Consider the following 20,378-nt stretch of genomic DNA (forward strand, 5'->3'; position numbering starts at 1 on the left):
GCTAGCTTGGCTGCGTGGTGGCAGAAATCCACTTGGCGAGGAACACGGAGGGAACACTGAGGACAAGGAGAAACACTGAGGTCAGAACGATGGCGAGGAATTACGTAGCTTCATTGGTAACTGGGGAGCCGTTGTCCGCAGGAGAAGCTTCAATACTCTGGCGAGAGTTTCCGGGATCTGGCAGGCTTTTATGCAGGTGATGATGAGGGCTGATTGATGAAAGGTGTGCGGCCAAGGAGGTGCTGATTAGTGTGGCGAGGGAGAGAGAGCGAGAGAGAGAGGGCGAGGACCGCAAAGCGTCACCCAGGCTCCAGCAAAAGGACTGCAGGGCACAGATCATCACATTGATGCCCCAAATTTTTTTTAGAACTGCCTATATTAACTGTAAACACACAGCAAACTATGATCCCAAAATACATTAATATAATTTCACACTTATCTTACAAAATTACTCTTAATTATACCTTGCTTCAGATGATTTGATTTCAGAAAAATGCACCTGCAGGGCACGTGTAGCATAGCAAAAACAGACAAAGGCAGCAAACTCACCATCATTTCGGCTAACAATCCAGGCTAAACTTAGCTCCTCCCTGACATGCAATGATTTGAGTCGAGATCGAGGTTGGTATAAATTTTAGCATTTGACAACAAATGCATTTTTCTGCTAATAGGAGAAATGATCATTGTCAGAACAGGACTAACATCTTGCAACATGACTAATAATGGAATATATCTGTTCTGTGTCAGCGAGTTCAAACAGAGATACCTATATTGTTTTATCTTAACTTATCTTAACTTGTTTATTAGCATGTCTGCAGTTTAACTAAAGTTAGTTACTCATCTGTAGTAAAATCTTGGGATGCTGGGTTCGACTGGGACAAACTGGCATAGCTAGCTTTCTCATGTAACAAATAAAAATTCCTCCATTCTTTTGTCTTTTTTCTGTTTGGGCGCCCTGACTTCAAAGTTAATTTTGTTGTACTGAAGGTACCAACAAGCCTGATAAAAGGGGGCCCTATTAGGGAGCGCTCCAAATTCCACTGCATCCTCGCAGTGTCTGGTTACAGTTGTGTCGTTCATATGGACTAATATAATCCATCTTTCGTGGCCCACCAGTCGGCACCAGCTAGGAAGGAGCCCTATGCAAGGGTTCCTGACAGCGACAATGTTGTCGTTGCAGTGATATGGGTCAATGTCAGCTGTTTCCCGGTAACGCCTTCAGGGCCCTACGCAATTGCCTGGCTTGCCTTGACTTTTTCAGCGCCTGTGTGAGTGTTAGCTGTCATAATGTGAGAGCTAACAGGCCTGCAAAATAGGACACATGCTCCTGCTGTAGTTTGTTTATACTCCATGATGAGAAAACAACCGCTGGCTTTCATACAGCCCGCATCTGCCCTTGGGCTGGGCATGAAAAGCCTTCTTCCACACTTTTCTAAAAAAAAAAAAAAAAAAAAATAAAAAATTTACTTGCTAGATGCATCTTTGGAGTAAGGCCAGGTGCTCAGCGAAAAGTGCGGCTAAAAGTGAAACAATAAAATAAAATAAAAAATACAGTCCATAACTCCCCCCTGCACAATAGGCAAATTGGGATTGTCTGGTGACCAGTTCAGGGCGTACCCCGCCTCTCGCCCAGAGTTAGCTGGGATAGGGTCCAGCACGCCCGCGACCCTAGTGAGGAGAAGCGGTACGGAAAATGGATGGATGGATGGACATAATGTATGTCAGTTTTCTATGAAGCAGCACAATGATCAAGTGGTTAGCACATCAGCCTCACAGTTATGAAGGTGTTCGAATCCGGGCTCAGGCCTTCCTGTTTTCATGTTCTTCGTGGCTTGCATGGGTTTTGTTCGGGAACACAGGCTTCCTCCCACATTCCCAAAAGCATGTATGTTAGGTTCATTGAAGATGTGAATGTTATTGCTTGGTTGCCTAAACAGTATATGACCTGCGATTGGCTTGAGACTAGTCAAGGGTGTACCCCGCTTTTCGCCCAAAGTCAGCTGAATGGGGATAGGCAGTATGCACAATAGATGGGTGGATGAATGGATATATATATATATATATATATATATATATATATATATATATATATATATATATATATATATATATATATATATATATATATATATTACAATTTTGTACACTTGCAGATTTAAAAGGATGCAATCAGATTAACAGGTATACCTGTAAATGCACGAATAAATCTGAGAATTGGAGAGAAATCTAGATATGTTGAACAGCAGTTATCTGATAAAGCAGATTACATGTGCCTATTAACAGTATCCCTTGAATAATTTTAATTTCTCTTTCAACACAAATTATATTCATTTAGCTAGTTTGCAGAACAGACTAACAGAATTTCCCAAATTAATTTTCCTCTTTACATAATTTTTTACATTTTGCTATTGCTTCAGTCAACATTGGAGTACATTGCCAACTGAAATCAAATTAATTTCAGACATAAAACTGTTTACATGGCAAGTAAACTGTTGGCTAAAAGAAAAAAAAAGCTGTACCGGTTAACTCTAAGTGGCCTGATATTTGATTTGATATATTTTAATAGGCAGTATGGTTTTTTGGTGTGTATTTTAGTGTACTGTGTAGTGTAGTTTATTACTATGCTGATTTTATGCATTTCATTAAAATGTAATGTAATGTAGTTTTAGCATATTTTTAGCATTTTGTAATGTAGTTTTATATTGTACTATGCTGTATGCATTGTATTAATGTGTAATGTAGTTTTAGACTATTGATTATTTGACTATCATCTTCATGTGCAAGCCCCACAAGGTCAAGGCTTGAAAATAGCATTAGCTATAGCATTAGCTATAAACCCTCTTTACAGCGCATCAGTTGCAAATTTTGTTCTGCAACTATGTTAAACTATTCAAATAACGTCTGTTCATTCATTCATTAATTTGTGCGCCATAGGCTAATAAAAAAAGTTTGCAAAAACCACAGACACACTAGGCTCGTTGAAAGACACACTCGAGGATGATACTGTCATGCCAGCAAGAACATGAAATTGGATTAACACACACCAAAGAAGTTACTCCAAAAAGCACACTGCACACACATTGTTTAACAACTGAATTACTACTCTGTATTAAATACAAAATCCACATTGGAAGGTAAGAAAACCAATATCTGCTGGATCTGCCAACACTCTGAAGTGATCTCTACAGTAAAGGTTTCCTCCATACATCCATTTACCTGATCCAATAGCCTATTATTTCGATTGAAGCCCGAAACTTTGTGTGACATTCCATTTAACGGAGAGGTGAAAAATAGCGAGAAGAAATGTACTTTAAAGTTGGCTTAGCCAATAGCTGTAATGAAGACATTTCTGCTAAAGGCAACCAGAAACATTTTGTCATCCATCCATCCATCTCCATCCATCCCTCTCTAAACCCTTATAAACTCCATCATTAACCTGCTGGTTTACTGTACCATACCATCCATCTACCCATTTACAAGATCACTGCAAAGGTTTTACACATACAGTACATAAAAAAAGGGTGTGCTCAGTCAGCATCATCATGTATGAATTGATGCTTATATCATTTATTAAACTATTTTCTTGTTGTTGTGGGGACCCCATTGTGGTTATGGTTTCAAGATCATATAAATGTAAAATCACCACATCTCATCATTACATACTATCTCAACACAATTGCCCTTTCATCGTTAATATATCCATCCATTTTCAGAGCCGCTTCTCCTCACTAGGGTCGCGGGCGTTCTGCAGCCTATCCCAGCTATCATCGAGCAGGAGGCGGGGTAAACACTGAACTGGTTGCCAGCCAATCGCAGGGCACATACAAACAAACAACCATTCGCACTCACATTCACACCTACGGGCAATTTAGAGTCTCCAATTCATGCATGTTTTTGGGATGTGGGAGGAAACCGCAGTGCCCGGAGAAAACCCACGCAGGCACGGGGAGAACATGCAAACTCCACACAGGCGGGGCCGGGGATTGTACCCCGGTCCTCAGAACTGTGAGGCAGATGCTCTAACCAGTCGACCACCGTGCCTCGTTAATATATATATATTTTAAACAATGAATTTAATTTGAAGTCAGAAGTCATAGAAAATAGTGGCAGTAAATATTTCAATTTATGTTAAGAAGAGATTTGATGAAAATAAATGCTTGTAAAATGGGTTCAAGAAAAATTACAATTTTGGTACAAACTGTCTGGAAAATTGAAAAGAACAAATGCATTTAGCAGGAAACATGAAGTAGACGCACTATTTGCTTTAGTGTGTGACAACAATGATTTGGTGGGCTTGATCTGGCCCCTGGGCATTGAGTCTGACATTCGTGCTTTATCTGCTACAACACAAGGTCTAATGTTTTTGACTACATGGACCGGTTAACACCTCTGACAGATTAGTCTATTGAGATGCTATTAAGATGTATTAAGATAAAAATAAAACACGACAAAAAAAAAAGTCCCCCTAATGAATACTGACTCACCAGAAGTGTGATTCCTGGGCCGGATTCTCAGAGGGAAAGTGGCCAATGGTTGTGCATGGTTCAATGTGCAGTGTGTTGTTAATGTGCATTTCAGATGAGTGATGAAGCCATTTAGTCAGCCAGCCAATACTGTCACACACACACACACACACACACACAGTTCTCCCATTTGGTGAACTCATCCAAGGCCTTCAATAGTTTCATTTCAGCAGCTCAGCAACTACAGGATAATCGTCCTTCACAATGATTCTAATACTTAGATTTCAATGAATCTCAACTCATTTTCTGAGCGTTTAATTTAGTGGAATAAAGGTAAAGTTGACTACAGTATAAACATCTGTCAGTTATTGTTCAGATTACTGAGAATATAAACAATAAGCTTGTGTGCGTGTGTCTTCATGACAACGACGCGTCTGTTTGGCATTATCCACGTTGCTGCCCTGTTTTTGGGTTAATGTTAACATAAATAAACTAATCCGACTCCAAATTTCACGCACTAGTTACTAGCTAGATTTCTATCATATGGCCCCTTCAGAACGTTTCCAGCTATATGCACGCCTCGAGACTATTGTTAAGGTACTCATCGGAGTATTTGTCAAGATGCATTAAGTGCTCTTTGACAAAACTAAGGGAAATTCACCCACTTTGAAAGAAAGGCAACTATCTTAAGTGCTGGAGTCATAAGACTACAAAACTGTAGTCCTATTTTTCAAAATGAAGTCAGTGTCACAGTACATGGTTCCAACATAATGTGAAAATCTTGACTGAATCCAGATAAAGTCACTATTTGCCAATACTGTATGTATAATTTTGGATGAAAATTCATATTTATTGTTTTTGTTGCTGCTGTAATATCTGATCTGGCTTTTAGCGTATGGACTGTGACATGAAAGAAACGAAAACGATCTGTGCTCTTTTTTTGCAGAAACTGTTTACATTTGTCCTGCTGTTCTAGTTCTGTTTGGAGCAGTCTCCTGGTGTGCTTGGTGGGAAAGTGGGTCAAGAATTAAAAACAGGGGAGGAAGGAGGGGAGAACAGAGTGGGGGCCACAAACTGCTCAGCATCCTTGCGTTGAATATGAAAATATATTATAGCATAATGTGTTCAGTATGCAAGCTTGAAGAAAACCATATGAAAAAGCTCCCAGACAAAGAGCCCTCTGTGTTCCAGCTGACCCACCACCCCGCCCCATCCATCGTCTGTTTCATGAGTGAGAGGAGGGAGGAGGGAGGTGTGTGTGCAGAGTCACATAGGAGCTGAAAAAGGGGGCAGTCCACTCGGCTGCTACCTCACACAGACAGACCCAGCAGACTACAGGTGAGCTACAGTGAGTGGACCAGCAGACGCCTCACAGCAAGGAATACTGCTGCCGTGGAGCTACTGAAGAATCATCACCTGCAGGCCATCCAATTTATCTTCACAGGGTAAGATGCTATCTTTGTTTAGAGAGGGCGGACAGGCGGCTAATTGAAACAAAGCAGGGAAACTTTCAAGGAGATGGCAAACATCTGGGGTTGTTGTTTTTTGCCTCACTGGGGACTTGCAGGGCTCTTTGTCTCGCTACCGTGACTCTGTGGCCCATAACGGTCCTATTTAAACTGTAATGATAAGTTATGTTACATTAGGGGGAAATGTGGAAAATGTACTGACTCACATGCACATTGTGCACCTTGATAAAACAGAAATGGCAATGGGGGCACTATTTACTAATCAATATATAAATATAAAATTGTCATTATTATTTTTCTCTGCTGATTGGCTGGGAGTAATCACAGGACTACCATCTTATAGTAGCTTATATATTTTTACTAATGTTATAGTTCTTTCTGATATGTGTTACAAAGAATCCCTACAGTACTGATAATACTTATTTTCAAAAAGTGCTCCTTTGCTGTCTAACAGTTTTCAGGTCATGGTGCCTCCCTCTTGGCACTGGAACACATAAACCTCCCTCAAGTGTTTGTCTTTGCCACTTGAACTTTCCCACCTGTGGCAGTGCAGTGGAATGTGCAGCACACCAGGTTCTCCTCGGCTGGATTTTCTCCCACTATTTCCTAAAAATAAAATAATAGTTTGAGGCAAAATACATGAGATTCATTGGAGCTCTGGAGCTCTGCCATGTTTAAGATGTCACTCATCACCCAGCACAGGCTGAGGCATGTTGACCATCATGCCCCCCTCCCCCCGAGGAGTTATGAACCAGGAATGCCAGTTTTGGAGTACAACCAAAAATCATTTCTCAGCTCACCAAGACGGCATCAAATCGCTCTTTATCTGGGTGAAAAAAAAAGCCATCAACATTTTCAGCAAATAATTTGTGGGTATGCATATGTGCAGTGTGCAGGTAAACGATAGATAGAGCAGACACATGGCAGCACCTGAGGGTGTCGATTGTTTGCAGATGCCTGAGCTTGTTAAGTGATACGCTTTCAAGGTTTTGAGTAGTTCAGACTACACATATCACATATCTTAATTCATGTACATCCAACGCAGCATAAGCTGCAGAGATGAAAGCATGTGAGCGAATCACTGTGCTGACATTCTATTATCAGGCCACTGATGCATTCAGTATGGGTACACATTAGAAGACTGATTACAGTATATATGACTGACTACATGTGGATGCATCATTTGGTGACAATGAACTGGAACACTGTGATTACACACTAAAGTTGCCTCTGGGGGCCCAAACTGTAAATGATATCCTTACGTCTAAACATGGAGGTCAATGAGTGGCACAGGGAAGCGATGGAGTGGTGGGTGAGCAGGGCAGGTGGGCACACCTTTTGAAGCTCAAGGTAATTTGTGGCTAGATGGAGGGGAATGGAGGAGGGGAGATGACATCAGATGCCAAGTATTAAAAGCACATACAGTCGAACCAGTTGGAATCGTGTGTGTGTGGAATTCTAAAGAAAGCTTTGAAGCAAGGCCATACCCAGACTATTAGGGATCATAGATGGACAAGAGAATGTTGGGGAATTAAGGCAATTTAAAAAAAAAAAGACAATCAGTAATCCAGTGATCACCAGATCTGTGACACATCTTTAGGACTCAAAGAGCTGTTGTCAGAGAGTCTAAACAGTACCAGGCTTCATCTGGTCTCACTCGCCCCCATCACGCCACTTCGTGAAATTGTGGAGCTTTTTCGCGGCTGGGCACCGTTTTGTTTTGACTGATTTCAAGGTTATGACTCTGTGAACACATTAAAGATTGCTTCTCCTTATTAATACACCACTATCATCAAGGTTTGTGGTGCGTTGTTGCAAAACCAGAAAGCATTACTGGAAAGGCATTTAGTCAAAACAATGATTATGTGAAAATGTGATACCATGGTGATTCATGAGCAAAAATAAAGATGGCTCTCAGCATCTTCAACAAGAGTTTGATTAAGGGCATAGTAATTCACAATTTGGTCAGGGTTAAAACATTATTTCAAACCAACAATTATTCATGATCAGGCCATAGATGATTCTTTCTTTGTTGAATAGCTGGAATTCAGAAAAAAAGTAGCTATTTGGAGGAAACACTATGGTTTATAAGATTGTAAAGGACCCTGCTAATTTTTAGCACAATCTCTGGCGCATATTAATGTTAAAAGTACATACATTTAGAACTTACATATGACTGTATTTAGAACGTTTATGTATAATTTGGGGCATGTAACATTTTGTCAAAAATGTAAAAATAATGAAAACAGGAAATGTGTATAATCTTTTAATCAACAACACAACAGTTTACTGTATCTTGCCATAACCTTGTGTAACATACAGGTAAAATATACCCATTCATCAAATAGAAATTCCTAAAAATTTGGACATCAATCATTTCTCATTAATTTAGATCTTCTGTCTTTGCATACACTACTTAGGCTTAGACGAGGGTGTCTCCTTTCTTTTTCCACGCTTTGATTCTGTCTACAATTAGGAATTTTGTGCTTCAACTATGATCTCAGAAAAATCCAATACATTAATGTTTAGCTTCTAATGAAAACAGCATGACAATTCGTAAAAGAAAATAATTTCAGTTTATTAGAACTTCTGTGACTCAACAACTACAGTAACAGTAGATGAAAATCATGGTTTGGCGAGGTTGTCAGAATGTTCTGCTTTTATCTCGTGATTGCTTGGCCAAGGACTCTATTAGATGTGTAAAAGATCTCCCTCTTGTTTTGCAGGTGACCCTGGACAGGACATGGTTTCATGGAGGGATTAGATAAAGTTGTCTTTTAGCACCTTGGCAAGATTCTCTTCAATTTGACTTAGTTTGAAACCAAAACAGGCTCCACCAAACTAAAACATTTGCAAACTGGGAGAAAAATACAAATAAAGTGAAGAGATGACAGAAAGCGTTTCCAACCGCAATGTATAACTCAATTCAAGATGATGGCTTCCTTTATTGCTCTTCAGTATTAATCCAAACTATCAGTGAATACACACTTGCCCTATCACCTAGCGGGAAAAAACGATTAGTCTGCTGTAAACACTGTGTTTGGCTGCAATATATAAAAAGTAACACAAGATCCCTATATAAGTGAACTGTTTCAATGCAAAGCCATCTTTGGAATGACCTTTGCAGAGTGAAATGTTATTCCTCACATGAACCAAACAGCAGGAAACCGCCATATGCAGAGCTCCCTTTTCATGTCACACTGGAGTTATGATCGCCAAGATAAAGAGCAGATCTTTTCGCTGAAAGAAAAATAATCTGGGTGCTAGAGATTTGGATGCGGACAGAGAGAATGCTTTGGTGACCGAAATAGCAGCTGAGAAAGAGCAACGTCTGGGAAAACAAAAAGGAGTATTAGAGAAGGCTGGGCTGTTTCTCAGCTTTCGATGCCAAAATTGTGCATTTCTTTTCTGTGGCAGTGGTCCAGTGGAAGTCATTTGGGAAACGTTGCCTAGGCCCTAGAGGGAGGTCCAGTTAGATAGAAAATTATACTTGATGAAAACAAAAGCCAGAGGATGCTTCTTTTTGACATTTATTTCAGTTGACTACATGGAAACACTTAGGATTTGTATGGAAAATAGAGCCATGGCCGTAAGTAGCCAATTGAAGAACTGAGCTACTTTCCTTGACATGCTTTTGTCTTTTTCTCCCTGTATACTAGTGAAAACTAAAACTAAATTACTGTATTATTTTATTTTTTAATCAAGAGGGAGCTTGGATCCAATTGGGATGAAACACATTGAGGACTATTGCTTGGCTGCAGAAGAGTGAATTTAACTTGGAGTAACGATGGAGAAGGGACACATGTCTTTGCGTAGAGGAGTGAGCTGGAGTCCAGGAGGATTGACAAAACCTATCGAGGCAGCACAAGCCACCCCTGTGGAAGAGTGCAACACAACACATGAAACCACCAGACTCAACACGGAACAGATGACCAGCAAAACAAGTGAGCGTTTGTTTATCTGGTACTTTCTCTCCTCACTTGAGTAGCCTCTGCATGGGAAATGTTATTTAACTCTGCAAAGAAAGTGTACAGACAGTGGCTTTTCCCAATAGGCGTGATGTGTCTTTAAATGTGGCACATCACAGTGGAAAAAAAGCTTTGAAGACAGGGGTAGAAGGCAACGTCAGAAACAAATACTTCTGCCTTCTGTGTAACTGGAGATGGCAAAATGCTCCATGAAACATCTGTTTCCATAAAGTAAAAATCCATGCAAGCCCGTCAGCAATGGAAATGTAATCAATAAAATATACAATACAGTGACTGTCAGCCATGTCTGTCTAAGCTGCTTTAGCTCCCATTAGGAAAACATTGCGTTGTCAAAACTATTTAAGGAAAACACTGAATCATAATTTGTGTCAATAAGAATTCACTCTAAAGACACTTGATTAGGTACACTTGTACTATCGAATGGGACCCAATTCACGAGTTGTCAAGAAATTTGGATGAAATATTATGCGTGGTGTGACTGTACAGTTTGTATTCTGGTATAGTGACAACAGTTCCATTGTCAACAATCAGAGAAACTAAATTCCTCTATGCATATTGTTATATATGTCATTATCTTTTGCAAGTGATCCTAATGTTCTGGCCAGTAAGTGTGTGTTGGGTTTCCTCATGCAAATCACTAGATGCAACACATCTTAAGAACAGCTTAAAGCTGGCTACACCTCTGCACAGATCTTTGACACAGTAACACTATCGGGTTGGTTTTAACCTCTGGGCTGTTCTTTTACCCTCCCCCCAATGGGATTCACCTGGAGTTTAGGGCACATTCAGTCCTGTAGATCCCAGGACCTCTGTTAATCCTTGTCTTTCCATCCCGCAACAGCCACTGGGGCCAGCGCCTGATGAAAGATAACATCCGACAGGGTAATCTGACCTTTGATGCACAAAATGCAGAGTTAGCCCTATGACTTCAAAATCCCCCTGCTGTGTGGGAATTCTCTATTCCATGGAGGGAAGACTGAGGGGGACGGGGCTGATAGCATAGGGATGAGGTTGTGAAATTTGACGTGGTGAGAGAAAGTGGGTGTGGACAATGTGATATCATGGCTCAAAGCTTCAAGTTTTGTCTTTCCTAGAGGAAAGGAAATTCCTATCCCTACCCTTCCAGGTTGGAGTTTATGCCCAGGGGGCTCAAAGAGGCCAGGCACTCAGGCAGAGTGCATAATAAACACACAGATAGACAGGGAGGGTAGCAGGGGTCAGCCACTGGGGCTCTGTGGTCTCAGTGCAGTAATCCATATGCACATAAACTGGAGTATCTCCCTTTCCAATGACTCTAACAAGGGTTAGACAATTTTTTCTGCTGTCACTCGACATTAAACGGCGATAAGACGCTCAATACTTGACACGGAATGGACACTTATCCTGAACTGTCAAACAAAAGTGAGAGCTGACATCCAGAGTTTCTCCACAGAAGCCATAAACCGAGCTCAGTTTTGTTTGTTTGTTTGTTTGTTTTTTTCGAAAGAAATGAAGCTGAATTTGAAGTAGTATAGCAGAGCTGCAGGCAGCCAGACAGATGGCGCAGCCTCCAGCTGCAGACACCCTCCCTCTCTGTGTGCTGCTGGACTTGCTAAGAAAAGGAAATTGGAGCTTGTGCCACACTACAGAAAGGGAAAGGGGTGTATGAGGCCAGCAAACGCAGTTCAGTGGAAAACTCTTTGGGACGTAGAGTACGGCAGCACTCCGAATGTGACGGGGGAAAGGTAAGAGAGAAATAATCTACACGAGGAGAAATTGCACAAACTTAAAGGAACCTTATGAGTAGGTTTAAACTTTGATTTGTTCACGTTTTTCTATTGTGAAGACATTTCAATTAATAGTAGGCCATTTGTTATTTTGATGACATGTATCTTCCCTAAACATTTTTTTGATTATCGGTGAGGATAAGCGGCTCAGAAAATGGATGGATGGATGGATGCAACTCTTGTTATGTCCACTAATTGCTTTAATGTAAAATTGTGTATTCTATACTATATAAATTAACATTCTCATTCACTTTCCTTGTTGTTAACTTTTTAATCAATGTCATTATGGAAGATTAACATATCGTGATTCAAATAATGAACAAACAAATAACTAGATAATTTCTAGGGAGGGCAGCATTTATTTTGAGAAGCTGTTCATGATGTGAATATCATGTGCCTGGATTTGCACCTGCATGTTACCTGATAACTAATCTGGCTCCCACTAGAGGCAAATATTTACAGTGAGGGCATTTCATTTCAGGCTTCAATGCTGTGATATAGTCCACAGTCTGAAATTATCGAAAGGTGACGCGTAATAAAAGTAATTTTGAGGACATGGACTAACAGAGAGCTTTAAAAAAAAAAAAAAAAGGGTACTGGGCCCGTGTTCAAATCTTAATAAACCACATAAAGGCATTTATATAATTTCAAATTTAAAAAAGGGCTTTATAATTTATATTCCCAATCACACATGATCATTTAACTTGCTTACAGGACATTCACATTTAGATGGTGAACATGAAAGATATCGATGCCGCGTAACTAACATTCATACATAACTACAGACATGTAGTTATTTTGAATGATGACAATGAAATGACATTTCTTCCACCAGTCAGACTTACACAAATGAGATGAATAATGTATAACATGTGACCGGAATTTATGCTTTGATTTTACAATGTGAATACTTAAATTTATAGTATTTTAACAGACAGTAATAACAGATGTTTTGAAGCTGGAGATGGTTAAAATCCTTGGGTTTGATTTTAAGGCACTGCAGTAAGAAAGCAGGCATGTTGGAAGTTTAAGCAGGGGGTTTTCACCACAGTGGAAGAATGCTCAGAGAGGGACTTGACCAGATTGCAGAGGAAATAACTTTGCTATTTGGAATGGAACTCTTAAGCTCAGAAAACAAACCATAATTTTAAGCAGAGACATGCTGAAAGAAAATGGACACCACTGGCCTTCAAATTCTAGTGAATAAAGTTAAATCTGTGATTTAAAATCAGTTTATCGTGCCTTTCTCTCATTTTGGCTTTCAAAGCAGATTTCATCAGATGGTTAGGGAGTTGTCTTTGTTTAATTTTCTTTTTTTTTTTTTTTTTTTTTAATTTTTCTTTTTGTATGGAACACAGCTCCTTCTTAAGGGTCGCTTTTACCATTAATCAGAAATACTATATCTAATGAAGATGACCTTTACTTTTCTTTTGCTAACCAGAGTGTCCCTTTACTTTCCCCCCCTACTAGATCTGACCAGGAGTGTCAGCTTATCTGAGAAGGAGCTAAAGGAGGCCCGCCTGAGAAGTCACATCATTGCTGCTCAGCTTACTGTCCCTTCCAACTCCAGCTCCAGAGGCGTTCAACTCTTCAACCGGCGCAAGCAGAGAGTCAGCGCCTTTACACTGGAAAGCAGTGGAGGGCAGTCAAAGGAAGACGTAACCGGCAATGTGAAAACCAACCTGTCATGTAGCAAACTAACATGGGCAGACAGAAGTCGTGAGGAAAAGGAAAGCGACTTGAATGACAAGAATTGCACTACTAGCCCACTATTTGTGCCTCCTGGACGAATAAAAGTAACAGGTGATAACATGGAGGAACAAGGTGACCTTTATGGCAAAGAAGATGTCACTGAGCACAGTGTTATCCAAGAAAGACATTTCCTACCTGTAAAGGAAATAGATGAGCAAGAGGAGGATAGGGATACAGTGCACAAAGAACTTGAATGCAAACTCAAGGATGAGCTTCCACCTGAAAGAGAAAACACTAATCCAATTGTGATGAGTCTTATTGAGAGTGAGACAGCGGTAAATGAAGGTCATATGGTACCACCTCCCCTTGGAAAGCTTCTTAACGGCTGCCATGGGTCTCTGATGATTGCTGTATCTACATCGAAGCAGACAACCATCATCAATCGAACTGCCAGGCCTTTTTTCTCGCCACTGACAGTGCAGTCTCAAGAGGAAAACAGTCCTGTCATGGACAACCTCCCAACACGTTCTGCATTCACTGCTCCCCAGCCAGTGGCATTATCACCTCCGCCTCCTCCAACATATCCCACACCTCCCCTACCAGCGTTCACAAACAAGCCTCCAAAGACCGATTACTTCAGTCCAACTGCTACATCTCCCACTTTCCCACCACCACCCCCTACCTTTACTGTATCTCTCAATGCTGCCACACCCCTACCCCAGTATGGACCCCCAACAACCCCAAAGCCTTCTACCTTCTTTCCTCAGCCTTTTGTGGAAAGGAAGTCGACACCACCAATAAAAAATGCATTACTTGAGGACAATGCTGCCAAACAACCAAATAAAAAGTCGATGTTCACGTTCAAAGAGAAGAAGGTTGTAGCTCCAAACCCTGAGCTGCTTTCTCTAGTGCAAGGGGTGGATGAAAAGAAGAAACATAGGCATAGATCTGTGCCTGAGCCCACATCTGAGGAGGAGTTACTAGCTCTGGGTGCAGAGGCATCCAACTTCCTTGCCAAAGAGGAAGACAGGGCTGAAGAAGCCAAAGCCCCAGAATGGGCTTCCTGTCTTAAGAGCTCCAGAACCTATACAAGGGTGGAACATAAGCCAGAACAGACCCTCAATGATGCATCAGGAAAGGGCGCAGAGCTTTTTGCCAAGCGCAGGTCCAGAATGGAGAAATATGTAGTTGAGAATCAGAATGCAGGTCACCACATAAGAGCTCCTTCTCCAACAATGTCTTTGCCACCATCTTGGGTTTACCCATCAAATATGCCAGGTAGGGTCAAAGCTATTGCTAAAAACTCTGACATGTGTGCTCAACTTGCACAAAACATGAAAGCCCAACAAAGTGCAAAGCCAAAACCAAGACAAACAGCACCAGCAACACAAGTTCAAGAGACACCTGCTCTTGAGAATGGTTGCTCCAAAATAGAGATGGACCTGTCAAAACACCGGCCTTACCAGCTTAACTCATCCCTCTTTATACTTAAACCAGTAAAGGACCCGTTGAGTACCCTACCCAAAGGAGCGCCACAGTCCAAGAACCAGATGCTCCCTCAGGACCCTCAGTCTTTTTCTAGACAGATTTCCTTACCTAATAACAGTACGTCTCTCTTTCGCACCCAATGTCAATCTCCTCAGCTTCCTCTCAGCTCCATTACAAGACGAGAGTATCCATCAAGTCCAGCTCTTGGTCAGCCATCAACTACTCTTACTCCAGCCTGTGTGTCATCTCCTCGGCTGGGGATTCAGGCACCGAGGCCAAGATTTTCTGCCAAGCAAGCTGGGATTGAAGCACAGGTGTGGAGGCCTTTTATCTTTTAAAACGTTTTATGTTGTAACATATGGTGATCGGAAAACTTTATTTGGCATAAAATTTAAACCATACCCGCACTTTCCTGTGCGTCTTTGTTTTCCTCTGCCTATACTTTATTTACTTTATTTTTCTTCTTAAGCAGAAATTATTGATGTAAATAGTCACATAAATAATGCCATGTCATATCTGTTCTTCTTTACAAAAGAAAACAAAAATGTCAATTTGAATTTAAGTTTCTGATTTCCTCAGGTAACACCTAAGGCATTAACCAGAGTTGAAATAAAAATCTGCGTTAACATGATCAGTTGAGTTTTCATACCCCAATGCTGAAAGGCACTTTAGCACCAAAATGCCACCTTCTCGAGTATTTAAATAAAATGAATAATAACTTTGCTTTCCCTGCTCCAAACTGTGTGTTATAATTATTTAGGGAACAGGGTGATGCTGTTAAAAAGCACTTTGACAGATGTAGCATCTGCTTTTTGAGCTACAATTTTCAATATAATGCTTCTCACTGACGTTAAAATACAGCCATAGAATTCCTTTTATGTCTTCATATCTTAAGGGTAATTTGCTCTGCTCACCACCATTTTTATTCAAAATTATGGCGCATACATGGATTCTTTGATGTTTGCCATCTGCAGATTGCATACTAATTTGCTTTCAGGGCTTGTATTTAAAATTATTTTCATGACTTCAAACAGTAATTCCAGAATTGTTTGTTCACAGGAAATAATCAGTTATTGGTAATTCTGCCCAGAGTTTGCATGTCTGCTTCACTTCATAAGCTATTCACGTTCTAATTGTTTTTGTGTTTTAGCTGAATCACTTCTTCTCTAATTAAAGCTTCATGTTTTCAACCATCTGTGACCTCCTTCTTTTTCTAATTTCACTCAAGTATTGATTTCACTTTTAATGTGTCCCTTTCCTGCCTTTCTTGCTGACACTGCAAACACTTGATCATACTAAATAAATAATATGCCTCTGATAATATTTCATAAAATTGTTGACACAAATGTATTTCATAACATAAAGTGTGTAATTATATTTTCTTGTCACTTCAGTATCTGTTTCACAACATTTATGGTCATCACAGGCTCAGACATTTAAAGAAATAAGCTATTTTTTTTAAGCGAAAGACTAACTTTTCATAATAAGCAGCTGAAGTAGTCTTCATATTATATTATCATTTTGAGATAGTATCTATTAATGTTTTATTGGCAGGTGCTTACATTTTGTTCAGCCAAGTAACCTCAAATCCCTGCAAAGGCCATTCACAGTCAGAGTAACCTGAGAACGGCACCTAACTAGGTCGACAGGGGCTATTTACCAGGCATGGTACACAAACCTACGCAGAGGATTAAGATTTGTTGTTATGACCTTAATGCCACTGTGATTTTCATCAATATTATTTAGACTGAAGAGAATCCCTGTATTTAAAAAGGCATGTGCTGTTTTCCATGTATCTCTTTCGTGAGCAAGTAACAAACAAAACAATGAAGCTGAGTATGTGCTACTGCCATGTTGGCCATCTATTGTACTCTCTGAAGGATGCATAGTAAAAAGTTATATTTGTTATGGTCCAACAGAAACCAGAGGAGTCCTCCGCAATTGAACCCCCCAGTGAGACTCAGCTGGGCCTTACAAGGAAGTTCAGCAGTCCCGACTGTCTTGCAAGTTCAAAGTGGACGTCGGGTCTTCAAACTAAGTACCCTTCCGCAAACATCTCCAGCAGATCAGTCACATCACCAGTTTCTTTTTCAAGGGTTACAAGATGCCAATCTCCTATGGGCAACCAAAATATCCAGCTTTCCGCAGTTTCCACAGATTCCATAACCAGGCCACCCCAGACCTCTACGTCTACATCCCAATCCGCCCCCCCTTGGGGTTCAAGATCCCACTCCCCACTGGTATCGCAGAATATCCAATCATCTACAAATTCCTCTGGTCATGATTTCAGATCCCAAACATCCAATTCCTCTCGTTCGCTACCATGGGGTTCAAGATGCCAATCCCCGGTAGTCAACCAGCAATCTTCAAATGCTTCACACATTTCATCTAAAGTGTCCACAAACTCTTCCCCACTCTCTCCACCTTGGGGATCAAGATGCCAGTCTCCCATGGTGAGCATGAGTACTGAGAATTCCAGCCTCTCCCCGCTTTCTTCTTCCAGACGTTTTCAAACATCCACAACTGCACCTCACCGTTCTCCTCCTTGGACTCCAAGTTGTCAGTCACCGATGGTAATCCAGACTATCCATCCTTCCACTAGTTCTTCTTCCAAACTTTGCAAAACACCAACAATCACTTCTCCTGTCACACCAATTTGGGGCTCACGTTGCCAGTCTCCTGCACTCTCACATTCTAGCTTATCTTTCCCCTCTGCTAGCCGTCTGTCCATATCCTCTGCCTCCTCTTCTGTTCCCTTACCGAAGGACAATCGCTGCATGTCCCCAATCAATAATAATTTTGACTCAAAGGCCAACCATCGAATGCTGGCAAAGAACATTATCAATGCAGCCAAACGTAAAAACAGCCCCTCTCCAGGTGCATTGAGCGGTCACAGCTTACCTATCTCACCAGTGGGATATTCCCCCTATGGCTATGACTGCAAAACACTCCAGTCACAACCCCTGGGGGGCCTGTCGCCTCCCTTCACCAGTCCTTCTCAAACCCCAACAGAGCAGATCTGCTCTCCCGTAAAGCTCTACAACACACGCTCCCTGACTGACTCTGATGCGTCCATTGAGTCCGAGGACTCAGGCCTGAGGTCACCCGGCATGCATTCTTACAACACATGTCCCCGTGGTTGGGGTGGCAGTTTGAGGGTGAAGAAAAGCACAATTTCTACTGACCTGTGAGGTTGCAGAGATCTTGATGCATCAAAAATGTTGATTGATAATGCAATTAGTATCTTTTGTGATTTATGGTCTTACAATGACAAGAACAAGCTTTTACATGAACAATTGTGGTAGCTTGTACGCTTCCGGCATATTAAAAGGGGACATTAACCAAAGATTTTTGACTTCACTTTGAATTAATGTTATATGTTACAGTCTCACAACACACATACATTGGCTTTCCTTGCTCATTAGCAATGATTATTGCTTTTTGAATTTTATAATCATGGTTTAATGATCAAAATGCATACTTTTAAAGCATTATTACTTTTTTTTATGACCACATAAATTATGAACGCTCTAAATACTCTGCAACGCAATGGTAAACGTTTATCACACTATCACACATGGCTGCAGTTTATGTCACAGATTACGATTTTAATTCATGGCAAATTACAATACATAGTGCAATTCTCAGTTTAATATAGTGTATATAAGTTGCTTTAGACTTTATATTGCATATGTCGAAGTGAATGTAAACTTTACAGAGACAGAAAAGGAAGTTTGAGTTCGGGGGTATGTGATGTGGCATTGTTACACCCTTCTAATCAAATGGTTTGTATAATTCCGCATGTGTTTAAATGCTGTTGCAAGTTAAAGGTTGTGTAATTTTAGGGATAGCCATTTAACCAAACTTCCTTGAACAACTATTGGAATATTAATGATCAATTAATTGTTATTTTATTAATATTTTTAATGTGGTGAGAGAACCTCTCTGAATGTTCTGGACCCCTGTTTCTGTGCCATTGTCATATTGAGCAGATGAATGGTTCCTGGAGGATTTACCATAGCAGAGGTCTGCATGAATGTAGCTCAGCGTCTTATAACTGATGTAATGTTGACTCCTTCACCAGCACCTCTGCTGGTTTCAGCGAAGCAGTGCACTCCATTTTGCATCAAATGCTTTAAGACCGATCCACCAGAAAATTGCTGTTGACAACATTAAATTATAAATACAGTACTTAAAGATCAGTTCATCGATTACAATCCCCATCTTTAATATTTATGTTGCTAAATATGAATCTTTTGTTCGTCTGATCACATTGTTAAGGAAAATGATGACACATATTTTTGCATATTGCTAACAAACCTTTCAGTGGAACACATTTTGCAATGTTACATATTCATCTATGTATTTGTGAAAAAGGATTATTAAGATGTATTTTGAATACAGTGAGTTCCCTTTTTCTATTCTGAGAGATTTTTTATTTTATTTTACAGGGAACTTGATCTGTTTGTACAATTCATTTCATTCCACTACAAAATGAACCAATTTCAGTCTTGATTGTCTCAAAGCGCTGTTTTGTACAATCCAGTTAATTGACAAAATGAATGTAATTAGTTGTGGCCTTCAAATCACCGCCTTCTGCTTTGAGCGTGAATCCTGGAGGCTATTTTTACGCCATTCCTGTCTTCATAGACTTGAGTCTTTTGAGAGGCATGCGCACCTGCTTTGTGTTGGCCTTCAGCACGATTAAACCCATCACTGTCAATACAGTGGTTTCAGCAGGACTCTGGACGGGCCAACCACTGCTGACACCATTAATTTGGACTTCTGTAAGCATTTTTTTTTCAGGGCTTTGTGATTATGCAAATGCAATTTTACACAACTAAAATTCCATAACTGCATGATGTCTGGAAATCAATTAATAATAAAGTGGTGACACACAACTAAATTCTGGTAACATTATTTCCCTCCACAAGACCATTTGTTAATGAAGTTGTAGGAAAAATCCTAGTATTAAATGTAATTTGAGTTTCTTATAAAACCCAAATTGAGGTTAAAAAATTCAAGGCATTTAAATGTATTCAAGTGAGCGCTGGTTCTTAAACATTTATTAGATGCTTTTGTGACTTACAGCAGAATTCAGGTAGTTAATTAAATTTAATCTGGACTGTTACAAGTTCCGAAGGCCCCATAATAATGATCTAATGAATCAGGTTGGGGTGGCGCAGTGGGGGACTGGTTAGAGCGTCTGCCTCACAGTTCTGAGGACCGGGCTTCAATCCCGCCTGTGTGGAGTTTACATGTTCTCCCTGTGCCTGCGTGAGTTTTCTCCGGGCACTCCGGTTTCCTCCCACATTCCCAAAACATGCATGCTAGGTTAATTGACAACTCTAAATTGCTCGTAGGTGTGAATGTGAGTACGACTGGTTGTTTGTTTGTATGTGCCCTGCGATTGGTTAGCAAACAGTTCAGGGTGTACCCCGCCTCCTGCCCGATGATAGCTGGGATAGGCTCAGGCACGCCGGCGACCCTAGTGAGGAGAAGCGACTCAGA

At 40.6% G+C, this 20,378-nt stretch overlaps 1 protein-coding gene across 2 annotated transcripts; it reads left to right on the top strand.

Annotated features, from left to right (window-relative positions):
- The first annotated feature begins 5,714 nt into the window (after positions 1 to 5,714).
- Positions 5,715 to 19,380, top strand: LOC133407814 (mucin-2). 2 transcript variants are annotated; one of them, XM_061686080.1, is made up of 5 exons: positions 5,715 to 5,908; positions 8,659 to 9,521; positions 9,638 to 9,876; positions 13,158 to 15,181; positions 16,787 to 19,380. In XM_061686080.1, exons 3-5 carry the CDS (start codon positions 9,720 to 9,722, stop codon positions 18,056 to 18,058), a joined length of 3,453 nt encoding a protein of 1,150 aa, XP_061542064.1. In that variant the 5' UTR covers positions 5,715 to 5,908; positions 8,659 to 9,521; positions 9,638 to 9,719; the 3' UTR covers positions 18,059 to 19,380. The 2 variants fall into 2 exon arrangements, with proteins under 2 accessions (XP_061542064.1, XP_061542063.1); XM_061686079.1 differs by having other exon boundaries at positions 8,659 to 9,876.
- The last annotated feature ends 998 nt before the right edge of the window (positions 19,381 to 20,378 follow it).

Source organism: Phycodurus eques, chromosome 9 (assembly GCF_024500275.1).
Source record: "Phycodurus eques isolate BA_2022a chromosome 9, UOR_Pequ_1.1, whole genome shotgun sequence".
Classification (NCBI taxonomy): Eukaryota; Metazoa; Chordata; class Actinopteri; order Syngnathiformes; family Syngnathidae; genus Phycodurus; species Phycodurus eques.